Source organism: Rhinoraja longicauda, chromosome 26 (assembly GCF_053455715.1).
Source record: "Rhinoraja longicauda isolate Sanriku21f chromosome 26, sRhiLon1.1, whole genome shotgun sequence".
NCBI lineage: Eukaryota > Metazoa > Chordata > Chondrichthyes > Rajiformes > Arhynchobatidae > Rhinoraja > Rhinoraja longicauda.
Window position 1 is genome coordinate 24,196,008 of NC_135978.1, and position 24,349 is coordinate 24,220,356.

A 24,349-nucleotide genomic window follows, 5' to 3' on the forward strand; every position below is an offset into this window, starting at 1 on the left:
AATATTTCTGGCATTTTGCAAGGGCAGGCAAACAAATTGGATGCGTTATAAATTAGAAAATTAGAGATGCACATAAAGGGTTGCTAAAGTAATCAAGGGCAACTTTAACCTATATATAGACTCAATGGACCGAATTTGCCATAATGAGGTGGATGAAGAATCCATGGAATATATTTCATTACTAGCTCACCATGTTGGGAATCCATGAGCAAAAAGGCTACGTCCTCCCCAGACTAAGGCAGGGATCTGTTCCTGGTAACATTTTGTAACCTGATCAGTTCACAAGTCGGAAATGTAGTTGTGAACCGAGTTCCCATCCAGTACATGACGCCTGCAGCCCCCACAGCAGCAAGCAAAACCATTCAGTTTGTTTGTATGTATGCGCAATACATTGATTGGGCATTCAAAACCTTGCCTTGACGTTGAAGAATGGGTAATTGATAATCTTGTCAAGGTGATTTTGTGTTAGAATAACCATAAAGTGATAAAATTTCACATTAAGACTCTGGCTTCAATCTCAATGTAAACAAAGAAAACTACAAAGGCATAAGAGAAGAGTTCACGGCAGTTGAATGGGTGAATACATTGAGAGCATTTATAGATATAAAGAAAAATAAAGGCAAAAGTGGGCCCCTTATATTCAGAGACAGAAACATTTATAATGAGTAATTTGGAAATGGCAGAATTAAACAAACTTTGTCTCCACCAATAACACAAAATTTGCCAAATATATTACATAATAAATGAGAATCCGAAGGAATACCGATTTTTAAAAAAGAATCCCCGATCCCCTGTTCCTTTCCCCTCTTCCTTATGCTTATCTCCCAACCCTCCCCATCTCCAAGCTCCCATTTGCCTTTCATCCCCCCCCTTGTTCCCTTCCCTATGTCTTTGCAACCAAATCCCACCCTGTGGCTTTACATTTCACTCCTCCTTTCTTATCTAACACCCTTTTGGGGTTTTTTCACCTCCAGCCTTTGTCACCCTCTCCAGCCCTCTTGTAACCACCTACATTCTCACTTACCAGACTTTGCCCCACGCCTACCTCTCTTCATATCATATCATATCATATCATATATATACAGCCGGAAACAGGCCTTTTTCGGCCCTCCAAGTCCGTGCCGCCCAGTGATCCCCGTACATTAACACTATCCTACACCCACTAGGGACAATTTTTTAAACATTTTTTACCCAGCCAATTAACCTACATACCTGTACGTCTTTGGACGTATCTTTATCCAGCTTTCTCTCCCATACTCCATCAGTCTATAGAAGGGTCCTAACCCAAAATAGTGTCTGGCCATTTGCTTCCACAGATGCTGCCTGACCTGCTGAGTTCCTCTAGCACTTGTTTTTTTGCTCAAGATTCAGCATCTGCAGTCTTTTGGTCTGCAATATTTTTAAGGTTTTTCCAGTTTTTAAAGAATTAGGAATTATTACAGCTTCAAAATGGAAGCCATATTCAAGAGAATCAAGAGTGTTTTATTGTCATGTGTCCCAGATAAAACAATTAAATTCTTACTTGCTGCAGCACAACAGAATATGTAAACAGGGTATACTGTAAATTATATGATAAACGAGAGAGAAAAAGGTTCAGTGTGTCTTCTTCGGCCTCCTCGGTCATGGCTGACCATGGGTGATTCATCCTAGTTGGCTGCTTGCTCCACACGTCGGCTAGAGCAGCGTCGCTTGTGGCTGAAGAGACCAATGCGGGAGTGACAGTCTCTGTCGCAAAGGTCACATTTGTATGTGGTCTCTGGTTTGTTGAAGTTGCTCCTTTCTGCGTGCCCGCTTTTCTGCTGCTGCATTCATCAGTTTCTCTTCCCCTGTTTTGAGATGTTGGTTCAGGGTACATCTCTCACCTCGTACGGTCAGCTGCAAGGCTCTCCCAGGACTCCACATCGATGTCAAGCGCCTTCAAATCTCTCTTGCAGACATCCTTGTAACGTAGCTGGGGGCGGCCGATGGTTCTCCTCCAAGATGTTAGCTCTCCATAGAGGATGTCTTTTGGAATACGTCCATCCTCCATGCGGTGGACATGGCCCAGCCACCGCAGCCTGCGCTGCCTGAGTAGAGTGTACATACTCGGAAGGCCAGTTGGACACTCTGTATTGCCAGGATGTACCCAGGATACGGCGGATGCTTCTAAGGTGGAAGGTGTTGAGTCTTCTCTCCAGTCTGGCATATGTAGTCCATGTCTCACTGCTGTACAGCAGCGTGCTGTTGACACAGGCGTTGTAGACTGCTACCTTTGTCTTCACTGTCAGCTTTGGATTGGTCCACACTCAAGTTGTGAGGCGAGCGAGAGTTGTAGCTGCCTTCCCGATCCTCTTGTCAATCTCTGTGTCCAAGGAGAGGTTGTCGGTGATGGTGGAGCCGAGGTACGTGAACTGATGGAAGGCATCGAGTTCGTAGTCGTCGATGGTGATGACATGTGGTGCCTCTGTATCCTGTCCCAGGATGTCCGTCTTCTTTAGGCTGATGGTCAGCCCAAAGTCCTTGCAAGCCCGATAGAAGCGGTCCATCAGTGACTGTAGTTCCTGCTGGGTGTGGGACACAACTGCTGCGTCATCGGCGAACAACATGTCTCTGAAGAGAACTTCACATACTTTTGTCTTGGCTCGGAGGCGGGTGAGGTTGAAGAGCTTGTGGGGTGCTCCCGGTCAGCAGTGGTACCTACCGACAGTGGTCTGAGGAGGTACAAACCACAAACCGGCGACAAGGTGTTGGGCGCCCAAGGCTCATCGATGCGCGAGGGCAATGAAGGCTATCCCGTCTGGTCCGAACCGACAGAAGGTCTACGGTGGCACAAGTCACAGAAAATTTTGATGGTGGTCACGGGAGGAATGTGTCACAATACACAGTGCATCGCATCCTGCTGCGTATGGGGCTGCGTAGCCGAAGACCGTTCAGAGTGCCCATGATGACCCCTGTCCACCGTCGAAAGCACCTACATTGGGCACGCGAGCATCGGAACTGGACCTTGGTGCAGTGGAAGAAGGTCGCCTGGTCCGATGAGTCCCATTTTCCTTTAGATCACGTGGATGGCTGTGTACATGTACGCCGTTTACCTGGGGAAGTGATGGCACCAGGATGCACTGTGGGAAGACGACAAGCCGGTGGGGAGTCCACATCAAAGAGGATCTGACATGGGCAACGCACATTGCCGCACTGGTGGGTAAGGCAAAGCAGTGCCTTTACCACCTTAGACAGCTGAGGAAATTCAGAGTGTCTCTGAGGATTCTTCATTGCTTCTACTCTGGGGCTGTAGAGAGCATCCTGTCCGGCAACATTACAGTCTGGTTTGGGAACAGCTCTGTCCAAGACAGGAAGGCCCTGCAGAGAGTAGTGCGTTCGGCAGAACGCACCATGGGAACTACACTCGCCTCTCTGCAGGACCTATACATCAGGAGGTGTAGATCGAGAGCAAGCAAGATTATGAGGGACCCCTGCCACCCCAGCAACGGACTGTTCCAGATGGTACGGTCAGGCAAGCGCCTCCGCTGTCACGCTGTGAAAACGGAGAGGATGAGATGGAGTTTCTTCCCACAGGCCATCAGGACTGTTAACTTTTATAACTCCAGGGACTAAATTTTGTCTTCTCTGTATTAACTTTATTTATATGCTGTAACTGTAATTCTTTTTTGTGCACAATCCGCAGGCATTGCCATTTTCATTTCACTGCACATCGTGTATGTGCATGTGACAAATAAACTTGACTTGACTTGAGGGTGTGATGCTCTGGGCAATGTTTTGCTGGGAAACCCTGGGTCCGGCTATTCATGTGGACGTCAATTTGACACGGCTCACCTACCTAAACATCATTGCAGACCAGGTACACCCCTTCATGGCAATGATATTCCCTGATGGCAGTGGCCTCTTTCAGCTGGATAATGCACCCTGCCACACTGCACACATTGTTCGGGAATGGTTTGAGGAACATGATGAAGTGTTCACGGTGTTTTCCTGGCCTCCAAATTCTCCAGATCTCAATCCGATTGAGCATCTGTGGGATGTACTGGATCGACACGTCCGATCCACGGCGGTCCCACCTTGCAACTTACAGGACTTGAAGGATCTGCTGCTAATGTTTTGGTGCCAGATACCACAGGACACCTTCAGGGGACTTTTAGAGTCCATGCCTCGGCGGGTCGGCGCTGTTTTGGCAGCACACGAGGACCAACAGCATATTAGGTAGGTGGTCATAATGTTTTAACTCATCAGTGTATATGTATATATATATATACATACACACATATATATATATATACACACACACACACACACACACATATACTCAAAAAACAAACAACAGTAGTGCAATAATAATAATAATAATAAGTCTATTGAAGTTCAGAGCTTATTTGAGGTTGTAGTATTTAATAGCCTGATGGCTGTAGGGAAGAAGCTGTTCCTGAACCTGGATGTTACAGTTTTCGGGCTCCTGTACCTTCTTCCCGATGGAAGGGGTGAAATGAGTGTGTGGCAAGGATGGTGTGGTTCTCTGATGATGCTGGCTGCCTTTTTGAGACAGCCCTTAAATCCCTTCGATGGTAGGGTGGTCAGAGCCGATGATGGACTGGGCAGTGTTCACTTTTTGCAGTCTTTTCCGTTCCTGGGTGTATAAGTTGTCGAACCAGGCCAGGATGTAACCAGTCAATATGCTCTCTACTGTACATCCGTAGAAGTTCAATCCTCTCTGATACACCAAATCTCCGTAATCTTCTCAGGAAGTAGAGGCGTCGATGTGCTATATTTATAATTGCATCTGTGTGCTGGGTCCAGGAAAGATCTTCAGAAATATGCACGCTCAGGAATTTGAAGCTTTTGACTCTCTCCGCCATCATCCTGTTGATATAAACAGGATTGTGGATCCTCATCTTTCGTCTTCCAAAGTCCACAATCAGTTCATTGGTTTTACTGATATTGAGGCCAGGATGTTGTGCTGGCACCATTTGGTCAATAGGTCGATCTCACTTCTATACTCTGACTCATCACCATCTGTAATTCTTCCAACAACGGTGGTGTCGTCGGCGAACTTGAAGATGGAGTTCACACCATGTCCGGCTACACAGTCACGAGTATAGAGTGAGTAGAGCAGGGGGCTGAGCACGCAGCCTTGAGATGCTCCTGCACTGATTGTTAATGAGGAAGAAGTATTTCTGCCAATTCGAACAGACTGTGGTCTGTGGATGAGGAAGTCGAGGATCCAATTGTAGAGGGATGCGCAGAGACCCAGTTCCGTGAGTTTGGTAACCAGGTTGGAGGGGATGATGGCATTGAACACCGAGCTGTAGTCTATAAACAGCCTGATGTAAGTGTTTTTACTGTCCAAGTGGTCCAGTGCAGAGTGGAGAGCCAGTGTGATCACATCCTCTGTTGACCTGTTGTGACTGTAGGCAAACTGTAATGGGTCGAGGTTCTTGTTGAGGTAGAAGTTGATGTTGAGGTAGAAGTTGCCCTACAGAACTCATATTGACTTCTTCAAAAGTAACCATTCAATACCTCATTCTTTCCCCATAGCCTAGAAAATTATTTCTTGATTGGCTATAAATTCTTCCTACAAAGTGTGTTACAGGAAAGTATTCACAGTGGGCATCTCTCCCCTTAATTCTCCAATCCCATTAGCTGGTCCATTAAATATCTTGTTTTACTCTCTTTTAACAAGGAGCTCCCAGTTTCCTTTCTCAATCTAACAAAAAGAGGCTGGGGGATAATATCTTTACCCAAAATAAATCAATGAGCCATTCAAATAGAGGTAGATAAATTAAAAACAAGTTAAAATTGCCAGCATTTTGTTTCAAATGTCTAAAGCACATTTATTGTCACTGAACTTTTTAGTATGGTGTAAATTTAATGCCAAGCTTAATGGCTTACAATGTACAAATAAAAGTTTCCACTTAAGCTGAAGATGATTATTTTTATAAAAAATTTCAACAACTGTTCGAGTGAAACATGCAACACTATCTCCTCAGCTAGATAGTTTTATATATTATATTACATTTAGATGTTGCTTGGCTGGATAGACACTTGCCTGGATGTGCATTTTTATGATAGCTTTTCCGATAAGAGTGGCGCCAAAAAAGGTCCAGAAAGGAACAAGGAAGTGTCCACATGTTATTCCAGCCAGGTCAAAGAGGGGATTAGGAATCTGTAACACATCAAAAGAAACATTTAACATAAAAAAGGGACAAAGGTGAGAAAGTAGTTATCTGTAGAAAACGTTATACTATTATAAAACATGAATATATCTTTTATACTACCTACTATTAATATTGAATATAGTACAGGTATAATAAGGCAAATGTACATCTTATACAGGTAATGCTGCTTCCATCCCAACTCTGATTTGTCTATTTAATTGATACAATGGCATATTTATGCTTGTTAAAGGTATAGCATAAACAGAGTTAGATAGGAACAAATTGAAAGATATTACCATGATTTTAGATGTTGAAATTGGATTCAATTATTTTCAAGTTTGAAATATAATACCCTTCCCTAAATATTTACTTTCAATTCCATAACGTGTTTCCATTCATGAGACTATAGTTCTGCATAGCAGAAATTATTTCTATATTAAGACCATGTAGCTTTACAACTACAATTTCTGTTTTCTGAACATGATTGCACTATGGCAATATTTCCATGAATTTTTTTGTCTGGGAAAACAAATTAAACAATATCTCAAGATGCAAAATAGTTTGATGAATTGGGAAATCCGTGATGAAAGAAACAAGCTGTCGTGGTAAAAAAGATAAATTTATAAAATGAAAAAATACTTTTCAATCGGGTATCCTCTCCAACAGAGTCATAAAACAGTAGGTGTCCACTGCAAATTGTACAAGGGAAAAACTAATATGAAAAATCAGACGTCAATCTATCAATTCATTTTCAGTTTAAACCAGCATCGGCAGTTCCTTCCTACACTATCAATTCATAAAATAGTCTCAACTCCAAGATTTCAACATGATCTATGCCAACGCTGAAGTGTTTTACTGCGCGCGGTTGGCAACATTGAAGGTGATGTGCTATAAATTGATGCGTTAAATGAAAGCCATGGGTGGTGGTCCCGTTTTAAAAGCAGGGAGTTTTCCCAGATACCATTCTTCCCTCTGCCAACATTCTTTTTAAAATCAAATGATCATTCATTTATATCTGGTTTGTGGAATGTTATGCATAAACACAGTCACATCTGTGGAGTCATTTAAGTTCCTTGGAACCATCATCTCCAGGGTCCTTAAAAGGGGGGCCACCATTGATTTCACAGTCAAAAAGGCCCAACAGAGAATGTACTTCCTGCGGCAACTGAGGAAACACAATCTGCCACAGGCAATGATGGTCCAATTCTATACTGCTATCATCGAGTCCGTCCTCACCTTCTCCATCATGGTCTGGTTTGGCTTAGCCACCAAGCACGACATCCGGAGGCTGCAACGGATCGTTCGACCAGCTGAGAGGGTTGTTGGCTGCAACCTTCCCCCTATTGATGAACTGTACACTGCAAGGGCCAGGAAGCGAGCGGGCAAGATCATCTCTGACCCCTCTCACCCTGGCCACAACATCTTTAAAGCACTTCCCTCAAAGCAGCCACAGCCAGACATAAAAACAGCTTTTTCCCCACGAGTAGTAGTTCTACTCAATAACCAAAGTCCGTAGTCTCTTTTTGCTCTGGTTTATTTTCATCCACATGTTTAGACCGTAATGTTGTATCCTTATTGTTTTGATGTGGTTATGCTTTATTCTTAATTGTTAACTGTATGTTTGTATTGTCATTTGCAAGCAGAACACCAGGTCACATACTTGGCCAATAAACTTATTCATTCATTCATACATAAAATACCTAATGACTACATCTCCATGCACAGCATTTCAGTGTCTTGCATAAGTAGCATTTGAAATTGCAAGGCAGGATTATGCTCCATGCATAAATGCGCATTTGTTCTTTCAATGGAGGCACTATTTTATTTCCCCACCAATCCACCAGAATAGATTACTGGATTTATTAACTTTCATGTTTTACTTACTGAAGCACAAGCCAAGATGCCAAAGAAGCCAACTCTTTGTACCAAGTTCTGAACAGCCATCCTCGCTCTGGTTGGAAGGTCCTGATGAAAAGAAAAAAACATGTTCAGCAAAATATTTAAAACATTCTGGAAAGTACAAAATTCCTAAGCTTTAATATTACAATGTTTGTGCAAGAAAATATGAGTAGGGCACCTGGCTGTGACCTGTGAACGTGCAAGTTTTCTCCGACCCAACGTTTAATATGATCATGGCAGACCTTTCCCAGGCCTCAGCTCTTCTTCAGTGTCAGTTCAGTTCCACATGGTCCTTCACTCACCAATCTTAAAAATATATTTACCGTCTCCTTAAATGCTTCCAGCAATCTAACCTCTCAGGGGTTGAAAATTCAAATTATTCACTTTTCTCTGTGACAGGAAATTCCTATACGCTTCAGTTTTAAATGACTACCTCCTATATTTGGAAACTCAAGAAAATGCAGATATTGGAATCTTGCGCAAAACACAAACTGCTCGAGGAACTCCCTTACAGCACCAGAGACCCAGGTTCAACCTTGACCACGGGTGCTGTCTCTACGGAGCTTGTACGTTCTCCCTGTGACTGCGCAAGTTTACTCTGGGTGCTCCAGTTTCCTCTCACATTTCAAAGACGTGCAGGTTTGTAGTTTAATTTGCTTCTGTAAATTGTTCCTTGTGTGCAGGATAGATGTAAATTTATAATAGAACTAGTAGAAAAGTGATCATTAGTCGGCCCGAAGCTGGAATCTGAAGTAAAAAGGTAAATTGATGCAAGAACTCAGCGGCTGCTGGTCAAGCAGCAGCTGCAGAGGCAACGTGATGGCAGATATTTTGCATCTCTGCATCAGGACTGAGCACTAGATGGATGATATCTAATATTTTGAAGTGAGAAGGAGGGGTGAGACAAAGGGTGGTTGGGGAGGGGGAGAAATGGTAATGACCCAGGTGAGGTGAGGGGTGACACAAAGGGTGGTTGGGGAGGGGGAGAAATGGTAATGACCCAGGTGAGGGGAGTGCAAGGGTGCATGGAGACAACTAGTAATAGATGGAAACACAAAGAGGTAGCTCAGCGAGTTAGGCAGCATCTCAGGAGACATATGATAGGTGACTTTTCGGGTTAGGAAGCAGATGGAATCAGGGTAGACTCAAAATGCTGGAGCAGATCAGCGGGACCGGCAGCATCTCCGGAGAGAAGGGGTGACATTTTGGATTAAGACCCTTCTTCAGACTGATGTCAGGGGAGTGGGCATTACAGAGATAAAATGTAGTCGGAGACAGTTAGACTGGTGGGAGAACTGGCAAGGGGGAGGGGATGGAGAGAGAGGGAAAGCAAGGGCTACTTGAAGTTAGAGAAGTCAATGTTCATACCGCTGGGGTGTAAGCTACCCAAGTGAAATATGAGGAGCTGTTCCTCTAATTTGCACTGGGCCTCACTCTGACAATGGAGGAGGCCCAGGACAGAAAGGTCAGATTGGGAATGGGAAGGGGAGTTAAACTGCTGAGCAACCGGGAGATCAGGTAGGTTTAGGCAGACTGAGAGGAGGTGTTCAGCGAAATGATTGCCGAGCCTGCGCTTGGCCTCGCCCATATACAGGAGACGACACCTGGAACAGCAGATACAGTAGATGAGGTTGGAGGAGGTGCAAGTGAACCTCTGTATCACCTGAAAAGACTGTAGGGGTCCTTGGACGGAGTCGAGGGTGGAGGTAAAGGGACAGGTGTTGCATCTCCTGTGGGAGGGGGGTGGTTTGGGTGGGAAGGGATGAGTTGACCCGGGAGTTGCGGAGGGAACGGTTTCTGCGGAAAGCAGAAAGGGGTAGAGATGTGGCCAGTAGTGGGATCTCGTTGGAGGTGGCAAAAATGTCAGAGGATGATGTGCTGCATGCGACGGCTGATGGGGTGGAAGGTCAAGAGGGGCTCTGTCCTTGTTACGAATGGGGGGAGGGGGAGCAAGAGCAGAGCTGCGGGATATCGAGGAGACCTTAGTGAGAGCCTCATCTATAATGGAAGAGGGGAATCCCCGTTCTCTAAAGAACGAGGACATCTCCGATGACCTGGAATGGAAAACCTCATCCTGGGTGCAGGTGCAGCGTAGACGGAGGAATTGGGAGTAGGGGATAGAGTTTTTACAGGAAGCAGGGTGGGAAGAAGTATAGTCTAGATAGCTATGTCAGTGGGGATCAGTGGTTTTGTAATGGATGTCAGTCGATAGTCTCTCTCCTGTGACGGAGATGGTGAGATCTAGAAACTATAGGGAGATGTTGGAGATGGTCCAAGTGAATTTGAGTGCAGGATGGAAATTAGTCATGAAGTTGATGAGGTCAGTGAGTTCTGCATGGGTGCAGGAGGTAGCGCCAATGCAGTCGTCAATGTAGTGGAGGTAGAGTTCGGGGATAGGGTCAGTGTACACCTGGAATAGTGATTGTTCAATGTACCCAATAAAGAGACAGGCATAGCTGGCGCCCATGCGAGTACCCATAGCTACGCCTTGGATTTGGAGGAAGTGGGAGGAGTCAAAGAAATTATTAAGGGTAAGGACCAGCTCTGCTAGGCGGAGGAGAGTGTTAGTAGTCGGAAATTGGCTGGTTCTGCGTGTGGAGTCAGGTGTTGGCGTGGAAGGGAACGGAATGAGACAGAGGCTGGTAGGTGATAAATGGAACCAGATAGGAAATGTGAACCAAGGGAGAAGTCTGGGTGGTTAGGGGGTGATGGGCAGATGCAACAAGGTATGGAGTATGATCAATCTGAGTAACGTGTGAGGAGGGATGCAAATGGAGGACAGTGGGAGTGGGAAGGGTCATGGGGAAATGTAGAAGATTATTAGAATTTCAGAAAATAGGCATTTTAAATGGGTTGAAACTGTAATAGTAATAAGTAATGCTGAATTTAGAATATCAAAGCCCACAGATTACAGAACTAAAGGAGACAGCTTCCGGGTCTTGTAAAGCCAAGTAGGAGACTTTTGATCACAATATGACAAACTTTGTAAGGTAGAGAATAGCATTTTACCCTTGTACCACAACAAACATTTGTAGGTTACTATATATAATCTGGTTGGATATTCATTAACCAGATTAAATATCGCTATTCATCCCAAAATCTCTCTTGTCTCAGCAATTATTTATGGAACCATTTATAATTACATTTACCTACCTTTTTGAACATGGATCAAGTTATTTAGAAATAAGTTGTCTCATTTTTTTACATAAAGAAACCTTGTTACAGAATAAATCATAGAATCATACAAGACAGAAACAAGCCGTTTGATCCAACTCAAACCATGACTATCATCAAGATCCAATTACACGAATCTCAATTTCTCCCCAAATTTAATTAGCTTCCCGTAGATTTTACCACTCACCCAAGCACTTGGGGAAATTTACTGTGGCTATTTAACCATCCAAGTCGCATATCTTTGCAATGCTGGAAAAAACCCGAACACCTGGAAAAAATCCACGTAGCAATAGGGAGAGCGTACAAATCCCACACATAATGGATGTTAGGATTTAACCCTGGTCAATTAAGTCGTGAGGCAGTTGCGCTCGTGTCAATTAGATTTTGACCAATGTTTGAATGCAAGGCATTAAAATGGAAGAGAGATATTTTTGGAGTGGGTCATTAAAGCTCCTTTCATCTATCCTGCTTTCAATTAAATCAAGGCTGATTTGTCCTTTAATTTATTAAACTTTGGTCCCTCTGTTTTAATGTCCTGCTGTAACAAAAATAAAGTCAAAAATCCAGTCTTGAAAATGTCAATTATTTTAGCTTCCAGAGTTTTGGTGAAAGATGCCATATTTCCACCAGCGTGCAAAGTCACTTCCCAATTTCTTTCCAAAAGGTCTTGACCTAGATCCTTCACCGAGTGGAAATTATTACTGTCCATCCAATCTATTGAATTCCTTCATTTTAAACACACTGATTGATTACCCCTGTAAACTCATGAGAATGAAACAAATTTATGCAAGCTGTCCATGCAGTTTAAATCCTTAAGCTTTTGTATCATTCTGGCACATTTACATCATAAATATTGCTTGAACCCAGCATGGAACATGAAGATGATTTCTAAACAAAACTTTTTTTAATGTCTCTGGTGCTTTGCAGCACAAATTGGTTTAGATTTTTCAAATGATGGGAAATATTTCACTGATAAGGCCGAGTCTCAGAGCAAGTCAGCACAGAAACTGGCTCATCGGCCCAACTCTCATTCTGCCCAAGTTGCATACCCAAGCTGCATCCACTTACCCACGCCTGGAGTATATTCTCGCAAATGTTTCCAATCCAAGTACCTATGTCTTTTAAATGTCGTAACTGCGTAACTGTAACTGCCTCTATCATTATGTTTGGCAGCTTATTTCATATGTGCACCATCCATTTTTCTTCAAATGTTGCCGCTCAGGTCCCTTTCAAAATTTCCCCCTATCATTTTAAACTCATGTCCTATAGTTTTATACATCTCCATCCTTTTCCAGCTTGGAAAAGTCTGTGTCTATTGACCTTATCTGTGACCCTCATGATTTTATAAACCACTATAAGGTCTCCCTTCAACCTCCTATGCTTCAGGGAATGATTGCTTGATTTTTTTTAAAAATGTTGGCAAAAGGAAGAGTGACAGTTGGGAAAACTCCACTTTTAAACCTTGGAACAGTCATTCAGGACTTTTGTTTGACTTCTGTTCAGACAACTTAGTGGGCATGGATGAGTCGGACCAAAGGGCATGCTGTTTTGCTGCATAGTTGTATGATTATTCATCAAGTTGTAATACATTCAGTAGCTCATCACTGCCATGAAGCATAACATGTACAATTTGTTACCCAACAACACAAAATAGGAGCAGTGAGGTAGAAGCTGGACCTCTGGGATTTCAATCTCTTGTATCTTCTTTCAAAAGGTAGGAGAGAAAAGTGAATGACCAGGGTCACAAGAGTCCTTGATGATATTTTCAGCCTTCGTTAAGCAAAGCACCATGAAAACGGACTGAAATGAAGGCAATGACAACACACCTTGGTTTAGATTCTTTCAAGGCATGGGAACAAATTTCACTGGTAAGGCTAAGAGCCATAGATCAACAAGAGTGGACAAGTTTGTGGAAAAAGACAAGTGTGTGAACAAGTCTGTGCTTACTACTCTCTGCAATTTCAGGCAGTCAAGAACAGAGCAGCTGACATATCAGGATATTTCCTGTACTGCATCTGTAGAGGTTGAGAAAGTTTTGTAGACATTCAAGAAGTCTCATTTTCCAAAGGAAGTAAATATGTTGATGCACTTTCTTGATCTGCACATCAGTGTAAAATGACCAGGTTAGGTTGCTGGTGATATGAATGTCAAGGAACCTGAAGCTGTTGACCAACTCTACAGCAATTCCATTGATGACACGGTTGTGTTCACCCTCCTCCCACTTCCTTTAATCAACAACCAACATTTTCGTCTTGCTGACATTAAGAGATAGGCTGTTGTTCTGAATAATGCAAGGTTCTTGACTTGTGATAGATTCAATATCTTAATTTAACTGGTGATTGTTTTGCTGCCGAAATACAACTAAACTTATTTACACGATTTAGCTACTTTGTAAAGTCCTATTATCTGCCATGAGAAAGCAGATTCACAAACCTACTTTTGCGTTGTTTACAGAAAGTAATTGAGTTTAGCAAATGACCTTCAGCATATCATTTTGCACGAAGAGAACATGAAACCACACTCCACCCTAGCTAAACCAAATTTACTAATCTAAAGTTCATCAGATGTGTAATGTGCTGCAACCTGACAACTTTGCTGAGTCATTGTTTAATTTTAATCATCTTGAATAATTAAAACACATTTTTATGGAAGAAGCGCAATAAGTTAACTCTCTCTTATCTCGCCCTCAAAACATTCTTGACTTTCTCACTGGATAAGGTTTATTGAGAATCATATTGCAAATGAGACCACTCTCTCAGATTATTGTAACCCGAAAGTTATTTATCACAAAATAATCCTCTACAAAATCTCATGTGGTAAATTTCATATAACACTTCCGTCCATCGCAAAATCAATGGCTGTCCCCATTTTGTAGCAATGGAACAGACTTGCGCAAGCACCTGTACGATGTGGGCTTCTCATGTTCTTAAATGTACTTAGGTAATGGAAAAAAAGTTATGACTACCAGCAAAAGCAAGATCACTGCATTCAAAGCTAGCGCCTCAGCTAGCTCGTCTTTGACCTGATGTAAGATTACAACTTGAAAGTCCTCTAACCTTGCTCAAAAGAGCAGAGCTCTCTCACTTCCATTGTCGAGAGTCTAAAATTGTCTTCAGCTGCAAACTATTAAAGTCCATCTTTGTTTAGCAGGTGTTCAGCTGCAAATGCAAAACTGAACTGAGGACTTGAATTTTTTTTCTGAACTTATTTAGCTTATTTAGCAGTCAAATCCTTTGTCTCCCATCAATTGTTCCCTTAAATCAATGAAGCTAGATAATGACGCATAAGGAAGCAGTTTATCAAATTTCCCATAACTGATATGGGCAAAAAAGTAACAAGCCAAAAAAGTACAGGAATTCTTCCTTATCAGTTCAAATGGCAGACTGAAGATGAAAACAGTTGTGGAGTAACACATTACCAGCAGTAATCAACATCCTATTGCTCCATGATGGAAGATTTGTGCAGTAAGTAACCTCCATTTTGCATTTTGTGCATTTAAATATGGTAGCATTTAATAGAATTTGGCATGAGCATTTTCTTAAAATTAGCAAATTTTTAAAGTAATTTAAAAAAGTACCCCATACCTTTATGTTCTACAGGTCTCCCGATTTATTCCGAATATTGATCCAGTGTACAGCTGATTATATACCACAAGACCCTTACTTGAGTCCAAGTCAGTGTCATGGAGAAAGTTGGATGGCATAGAAACATGCCATTTGTCCCATGTCCATGCAGACCTTTTTGCCTATCTGCACTAACAATATCTGCCTACACTCTGGTGATGTCTTCTATAGCGTACATTTAAGTGCCTGCTTAAATGCCTCTGAAATTAGTGATTTCACTGACTGCACTAGGGCAGCAAGTTCCAGAGAGCCTTGTACACAAAACATTGACCTAAGATCTCCTTTAAAACTCCTTCTGTCACCTTAAACCCGGGCCCTCTTGTTTTTGAATCCTAACTATATCACCACTTCTTAAATATCTAGGTCTCAATTTAGTCACCCCTTAGCCTCCGTTACACCTGACCAAAAAAACTCAACATATTCAGCCTTTCCCCCCCCCCCCCCCTCTCAAAGGTCCTCCTACTAAGGTCCTCAAATCCAGGCCACAGCCTGGTGAATCCCTTCTGCACTCTTTCCAGCATGAACATATCTTACAGTATCGCATCCCAACCACACACAATACTCCAAGGACAGTCCAACCAGTGTTTTGTGAAGTGGCAACTTAACGTTACAAGTTTTATAGTCTCTTCCCCAACCTTTGAAGGCAAATGTGCTAGTTGCATTCTTTAATACCCTCTCTACCGATGTTGCCACTTTCAGGGAACAATGGACGAACCCCTAGGTCCATCTATCCTTCAACATTCTTCAGCCATTACAGACCTGTCCTTCTCCATTTTCATGAAATTGACATTGCAAGTAGATAGGGTGAAGATGGCATTTGGCATGCTAGGCTTCATTAATCAAAGACTTGAATATAGAAGTTGGAATGTTATGTTACAGATGTACAAGACATTGGTGAGGGCCAAGTTGAACATTGTGTTTAGTTTTGGTCACACTGCAATTGGAAAGATGCCATTTAGCCAGAAGGAGCACATTGAAAATGTATGAGAATATTGCCAGGACTCGAGAGCCTTAGCTATTGGGATGGCTCGGACTTTATTCCTTGCAACCCACGTGGCTGATGGGTGATTTTGTAGAGGTGTATTAAATCATGAGTTGCATAGATAGGGTGAGTGCAATCTTTTTCCTCAGGGTATGGGAATCAAGAACTTGATAGCTTAGGTTTAAGAGGGGAAAGATTTAATAGGAATCAGAGGGGCAACTTTTTCCATACAGAGGGTGATGAGTATATGGAACTAGCTGCCACAGAAAGTAGCTGAGGCAAGTATTATAACATTTAAAAGGCATTTGGATAGGTACATGAATAGAAAAGGATTAGAGTGATTTGGAAATGGGACCAGATTAGAAGGGGCAGCTTGATTAGCATGGACGAGCTGGGCTGAAGGGTCTGTTTCCATCCTGTTTGTCTCTAAGCCTCTATTTGACTTGCCAGTTGTGGTAACAACAGCATACTGATCTCAAAATCTCTTTTTTATTGAAAAATATCTGATTGCCTTGAAATAACACAAAATTTCTCTTTGTCAAGGATTTCCCCAGCTGATTAAAAATGTTCCAGATGACCATGGGTTTTTCATGATCATTCACTAGATCAATACACTTGTACTCCAATTCCAGAAGAAATATAATGTAGAGCTTTAAAAAGCCCATCTCTCAGGTCAGTTGCAAGGGAGTGCCTTTATTTTGAATTTTGTGTTGGCCATAGCTTATCCATTACTTCCCTAAATCTGTGTCTTTTGCTTTCTGAAACTTTGATGGAGAAATATCCTGTTTCCTGCCTTGGTACAAACTGAACATTTACCTCAACCCATTTATGACTAAATGCTTCTCTTTAACCTGAAGCAAATCTCAATACTGATCGTTAATCCAGAGGAAAGCGCCAAAGTTTGGAGGCTTGCTTCCAATCAAGTTTTTGCACGAGTGCAAATAAAAAGCATGTTAAATGGTAGTAACAAAATTAGAGATAAAAAATGGATGGACACAAGCAGTGTTGTTAAAAGGAAGCTTACAAGCTGATGGACTTTCCTGGGTTAACAAAATGAAAGAACAACTTTTAACAAGGCCAGGTTTCAAGCAGATTTTTACTTGAGCCACTGGATATAGACTCCATAGAAAAAAAAACGAAGGCTAGTTGTTAAATCAGGCCGAATTGGATGAATGGCATAATTGAGTAATATTTTAAAATAGGAAAATATCCAAGGCTTAAAATAATCCATGGAACAAAAATCAAAGGAAGTATAATTGTCATAAAACCAAAAGCACAAGGCAGTTGGGTTTTCCAAAATCCAGTGGTAGGGGTATTCCAGACAAGTAACACAGTTTATTAGCAGGAAGTTTCCTTATTGCCTTGCTGATACAATCTTACCACAGCAGTTCCAGCTAACTACTATAAAACTCTATAAAGTCCACGTTGACAAATTCTTCAACAACTTTGTGGTCAGAGGAAGCTGTTTCGCTTCTGAGTCACCCTTGTCCAAACGGTTACTGGAAATGGAGGAGATTTCACAGAAACCATGTGATCCTCTCAAACAAAACCACACTTCAGAGGGTGCAGTTAAGGTTCACTGAGAACGCCTCAGGGTTACACATAAACTGCAGCTGCTCCTCATTAACAAAAAAAAAGTGACTCAATCCACACTGAGAGATTTCTCAGCATGTTTGCCAAATTAACACAACTGTTTCAGGCTTCAAAGCACTTCAGATTTATTTGTTTATTGCCATAAAACCTGAGCTTTTGTCTTAAATTTTTCTCCCCATCACTTCTTAATGTTAAGGAATAAATAAATCATGTTGCCAAGACACTTCAGCCTTATTTTAATAATTAAAACTAAATTAATAGTAAATGGAAAATAATACCTTCATTTCTGGACAATTTTTTTTAAATTAAAAAAAGCTAAACTTTTTCAAAATGTGATCAACTTCAAACTGGTGAAATCTTGAACAGTTTAATACGAGTGCAAATTCATCACTGATTAAGTCAACAGAACAAGTATGAGGGGGAGAATCAGACCAAATGGTAACCACAATTAATGAGGTAATGCAAATGTCTAGACGCCAGTTTGTGTTTAAAAAATGAAACAATGCAAAGGAAGAACAGATATTATGGAAAATAATATTTTGAAAGCAAAAATGTTCAGCATTCTATCACCTCGAAAAATGGACTTGATTATTAATCGTGGCCTTTGGATCATGGCTGATCATGGCTGATCCTACCCCAACCCCCTTCCCACTATCGCCCTTCTTCCCACCCAAAAGAACCGTGTGATCTCCTGGGAGAGGTGAAAAACCGGACAAAAACCCAGGCCAATTTGGGGGGAAAATCCGGGAAATTCCTCTCCGACCCCAAGCTAGGTGATCAAAACTTGTCCAGGAGATTACTCAGGTCTTACTATCCTAACCATAGCTCATGTCCACTTCCCTGCCCACTCCCCGTAATCCCTAATTCCTTTGTCTATTAAAAAACAATCTATTTCTGTTTTAAATTTATTTAACGTTCCTGCATCCACAGCTCCCTGAGGCAGCGAATTCCACAGAAGTAGATTCAAATGCTGCTCTCAGAAACTGCTATTTGTTTAAAAGGTTTTCTAAACTTATGTCATTCTTCAGCAGGCTAAAATGAACTAAATAGAAATCCACACACTTATTCAAGTTGAAATCCAGCTCAACGTATTAGTAAAAGAATGGTTCTGGTCCAATAGCTCTCATCCAAATAATTTTCCAGAAAATCTTCTGCACATCTAATTACCGATGAATGAAGCTGAAACATCCAATAGGCATGCTCAACTATTTACTCCTGGCATCATTCCTTGCCTCTCCAGATCAATTCTGGAGATGACAGGTTATCATGCTGGAGTATAAGCAAACTGAGCCTGTACTCTGAAGCAAAGTACCCACCAGAAATGTCACCTACCCACGTTCTCCAGAGATGCTACCTGACCCACTAAATTACTCCAGCACTTTGGTTTTTTTTGTCTATGTACTCCTGCATTTAAAAAAATGAAAGATGATCACATTGAACCATATAAAATTCTTGTAGGGTTTGACAGAATGGATGTGGGAATACAAGAGTTGCCGTTGCTGGAATCTTGAGCAGAACAGACTGAATGTGGTATTGATTTCTTGCGCTGCAGCCCAAGACTCAAATAAGGGGTTAGACAGAAGCAAATTTTCCAACAGCAGGTTTTGTAGGCTTGGTCTTCAAATATAATCAAGGCAGAAATAGATTTTTTAGTCATCAAGGGAATCCATCCATACAAGACTAATGGAGCAGTGGCGCTGAGATATGTAAAAAATCAGCCAAGATCTTACTGAATTGCAGACCGGGTAAGAAAGACTGAATGGTTTACTCCTACTTCAACATTTTAATTTCCAGAGAAGTCCTCATTATCTTGGTACAGAGAAATACAAGCTGAACCCTTACATAGTTCAAGCTGGACTTTTTAGAGATTTAGAGCTAGGGATATTTGGATGTTTCACTTCAGCAGGTAAAGAATAAGAAAGATATGCAAAACATATAAAATTTAATTAATCCAATTAAACTAAGGTGAAAAAGTCTTGACGTATTCAAGATACCACAGTATCAACCCCATAAGCATGTGACAGGCTTTTAGTCATTTTGTGAACATTTTGATGCTCATCTTATAGTAACAGCCAAAACCATAGTACGCAATCTTGATTTGCCATGCAGTAGCAAGATGAGTCATTTTCTCTCTTGGGTTTATGCAAAAATCCTCTGAAAGGCAACTAGAATCAAAACTGTACAGAATGTACTCATTTTACCACTAGCAAAACCCAAAAATATTTGAATATGCTTCGGCAAGATTTATTTTAAGAAAACAGATCATCTTGTTGAAAATGGTGGTAGTTCATTCATTTAAGATAGCAAACAACTCTGATATTGAGGCTTCATGAGATTACAAATCTGCTCATTTAGCATGTGCCAATCACTTGGCATCACGCATGGCAGGGACAGGGTGGGATAATTACTTTTTGTATAAACCAAGCAGGGTGGGACTGGGAAATGAAGAGTGTCTCTATAAACCTACTGAGTGCAGTAAAAAATATCACACTTAATACCATCAGGGACAAGATGGAATATAGCACTCAGATCTTTAAACAGCCTCTCGTTCCCTGGCAGTTTCTGAGTACTAGATTATAGTTTTTAAAAATTCCTTTCATTTAGCAGTAAACAGTTAAGTAGTAGATGAAGACAAAAGCTACACTACATTGTACTTAAAGTCAAGAGTCATATGGCATGGAAACAGGCCCTTTAACTCAAATGGTCCATGCTGACCAAGATGCACCAACTAAGCTAGTCCCATTTGCCTGCGTTTGGCTTATATCCAACTAGACATTTCCTATCCATGTACCTGTCAAAATGTCTTTTAAATGCTCTTATAGTACTTGCCTAAACTACTACTGGCAGTTTGTCCATATACCCATCTTGTGTGAAATCTTTCCCTTTTCACTTTAAACTTATGCCTCTAGTTCATGAGTCCCCCTACCCTGGGCAATACAGTTCTAGCCTTCCCAACCTTTCCTGATAGCTAAGGTAGACACAAAATGCTGGAGTAACTCAGCGGGACAGGCAGCATCTCTAGAGAGAAGGGATAGGTGACGTTTCGGGTCGATACTCTTCTTCATACTCTCCTTACACTTCTTACACTCTCCTTATAGCTCATGGTTTTGAGTCCGGAAACATCCTTGCAATCCTTCTCTGCACCCTTTAAAGCTTAATGGCATCTTATATCTTTGGTGACCAAAACTGAACACAATACTCCAAGTGCTGCCTCACCAACATCTTACACAACTGTAACATAACATCCCAACTTCTATATTCAATTCTCTAACTGATGAAGGCCAACCTGCCAAGAACCTTCTTCACCACCCTTCCTGCCCATACACCATACTTATACTCCTTGATCCCTTGCTCTACAACACTCCCCAGGATCCTACCATTCTTTGCGAAGGTTCTCTCCAGGTTTCATCTCCAAAAATGCATCACTTACCAATTGCCCAAATTAAACTTAATTTGCCATTCCTTGGCCCACCTGATCAAGGTTCCGCTGTAATTCTTGACTCCATCTTCACTGTCAACAAGGTCACTATTTTAGATGGAATCTACAAACTTAATCATGCCTGTACATTCTCATCCAAATCCTTGATTGGGATGACAAACAGCAATGGGCACAGCACCAATCCTCTAGGAACATCACTTGTCCCCGGCTTCGTCAAAAGAGATCCTCCCATGATGTCTATTCTGCATTCAGTTGACTAACCCTCACTGGGTCCCATGCAACCTTATCAATGGTCTCGAAGTCCACATAGACTATATCAATGGTCCTGCCTTCATTTACCTTCTTGGTTATTTCAAAGAAACTCAAATTCATGAGAGATGATCTCCCAGGCACAAAACCAAGCTGACTATCCCTAATCAAACCCTGTCTTTCAAAATACATGTATATCTTATCCCTCAGAATCCTCTCCTGCAATTTTCTCACCACAGATGTTAGGTTTATTGATCTATAGTTTGCAGGTCTTGCCACATCCCTAATTCAGGCTGGTTTTTGGCTTGGTTTGACACCACCATTTTAGTCTCTCTGCTGTACAATGAAGGGAATTGGGATAGATGAAGTGGGAGATATTATTCATCCACCTTAGTCAGTGTTGTCATCCTAGAGTTAAGTATCTTCAGCTTAAGCATTTCATTGTAATGTCTGGACAGTAAATCCTTCCAAAGAAATTAATAGCATCATTGCGGGTAATATTTTTATGGAATCTGGAGAGACTGGTGAAATACGATACACATCTCAATTTTAGGGTTGAAAACAACCCAAAAGAGCCCTTAGTAATAAAATTGCAACTGTCAGCATGAACTAAAGCTAATCACACGACTTATGCAGCTCAGAACAGTTACATTATTAACTACCTGGGTCATTTAGTCAGAGATATATGGCAATCGGTATTAAAATAATGCAATCTTGTCGCATAGAAGGCAGCGATTTGTGCAAATTCGCATGCCAGATCGGTATTGCCTCACATCCATTCTCTTTCTCATACACTATATTTTTATGTGATGTTTTTTTTTTTTCTAAATCTGATTCTACTACCCTAGCCTGCTCTGCCCCAGCAATGCTGTGTGATTAAAGAACAAATCTAGGACTCCAACATGTGCAGCAAAAAAAAAAAGAAACATTCAACTTTCCTTCCTTGTAATATCTCAAAATATATAACTAAGAATCATTTGAAGAGATTCTCATATTTGGGAGACAACAGACAGCAGATGGTGGAACCTGAAGCAAGAAACAAACTCCTGGATGAACTCAATGGGTTGAACAGCATCTGTGGAAAAGAAAGGAATTGTTGATGTTTTGGGTCAAGATTTTGCATCAGGACATATCAAAATGCAGGGTCTTGACCAGAAATATTAATAATTCCTTCCACGCCAACCTCCCACCCCACCCCCACACCACTGGTGCTGCTCAACCTGCTGAGTTCATCCAGCAGTTTCCTTTTTTTTTTTTACTAACCTCCTGGCGCCAATGCCAACTATCAGCATTATAAAATGTGCCTTCCCTTTGTAAAACAATAACTTTCTCAGGGCGATACGAAATGCTGATAACATATCTGGCAGACGGCAGCAGATGGATTACTGGACTGTGATAATTGTACAATTACTTCATTCAATATAAATATGGTCTATCTGAACTGCCTTTCTTAACAAATAAACCCACCTCTGAATTCTGACCATGTTCCAGTATTTCTTCAAATTCCTCATCAGCTTCTGTGCCTGACAGACGAGCTGCTCGTGCCATGAAATAAGGAGGCAACTCTCCTATCGCAGTGCCAGCTCCCTACCGAGAGAAAAAAAGGTAAAGCAAAGGAATAATCAATGATTTACAGCACATAATGCCAAAGGAAAAGCAGTTTTTTATTATAATAATGGGAAATAAAATAATATTAATAGGCCTTTATGGATACACATTTTTTCTGTTTGGGCTAGAACACATCAACTCAAATAAAAAACAAGGCTAAAGATCAATTAACCAACATTTTACTTTCTTTTTCAGATAATGTTAACCAGGATTCTCTGTTAGACATTCAACAATAGACAGACAAAAATTCTTAAATAGGCAGCAGATTTGACCATTCTGGTCAGAATTTTATTTTTTTAAATATTCAAATGCTTTACTGATGGTGGAAAAGAAAGAAATGATGCCAAGATACTGGAATAAATAAAATGATTTCAATTGTGGTATCTGGATTAGTGACTGAAATCAAGGTTAACATTTTCAAGACACAAAAACCTGGAGTAACTCAGTGGGTCAGGGAGCATCTCTGGAGAGAAGGAAGAGGTGGCATTTCGGGTGGAGACCCTCCTTCAGACAGAGTCAGGGGAAAGGGGAACGAGAGATATTTTCAAGACCAGTTAACCTTGTTTTGGGGAAAAAAAGTAGGATGTCTGCAGATGTCCAGATTTTCTTTCAACTGAGGAACTTCAGTGATATCAATTAACTTTTGTTTGTACAACAGCAAGTTATTTTAGCTACACATTTGTCTGTACAACAAAATAGTCCTGTTTACTTTCAGTTGATGAAATTCCATAGGAAAAGTACACATTTCTCTCCTTTTTGTCTGCTCCATATCGAGATACATAACCGAGAAAAAAAACCATCCATGGGGTGCAACATACAAGGTATAACTAATTCATCTGTCCACAAAAGGATTGGTACAATGGTCCCCATGAGGACAAAATGGATGCATGGTCTTCATAGGTTCATAAGTGATAGAAGATGTAATAAGCAGAATTAGGCCATTCGGCCCATTCGGCATCCTCAGTGATGTGACCTGGCGTCATCGGGTGTTTCAGGTCTCACAACATCAGACACTCTCGCCCAGGTGACCCAGCCGGGGTTGATCAGGCCCCGACTTGCGTCCCAGCATGTAAGATTTGAGAAGTTTTCCCTCATTCTGCAAGCAACACCAAACCAAAGAGCTGCAGTTTGGACATTTTAAACGGGAGACTGGGGCTGATAGCGGAGAAAGGCTGCGGTCAGTTTACCAAGGGATGTCACAATCCGTGGGTCCTAAGATGGCCGCAGGACCTCGTGACCAGCCACAAAAGCAAAAACCTTACAGCCCAGTCTCTAGGTTTCTGCAAAGCCACGGCCAGAACAATGGATGGATATTGGCCATGCAGAAACCTGCGAAACCAGGTCGAAGTCCAGACACTGGGGCGCTGACATCAGCATACTCACAATGCCCCAAGCCGACCTACACAGTTAATCTTGTTAAGGGGGCACAATAGCCCATAGAAAACTACCTGGTAGGTGATGGGAAACCAGTTAAACCCATCACCTCGCAACGAAATACCAATTAACACCGTCTGGCCATCCCCGGTACCCCCGGACATAACGCAGGACAAAGGGAAAACTCAATACATATCTTTTAAACAAAGAGATCCCGAGATCTGGCGGGAGATAGGACGGGCCAGAATTAGTATAACTGGCCACG

General features: G+C 41.7%; 1 protein-coding gene across 1 annotated transcript in view; it reads right to left on the reverse strand.

Moving 5' to 3' along the window:
* Positions 1-24,349, reverse strand: part of vmp1 (vacuole membrane protein 1) — a 123,090-nt gene that overhangs the window by 37,199 nt on the left and 61,542 nt on the right. The window contains exons 7-9 of the mRNA XM_078422721.1: positions 22,570-22,689; positions 8,028-8,108; positions 6,035-6,151 (exon numbers count right to left, since the gene is read on the reverse strand). Coding sequence (XP_078278847.1) covers positions 6,035-6,151; positions 8,028-8,108; positions 22,570-22,689 — 318 coding nt within the window. The remainder of the gene's footprint in view (positions 1-6,034; positions 6,152-8,027; positions 8,109-22,569; positions 22,690-24,349) is intronic.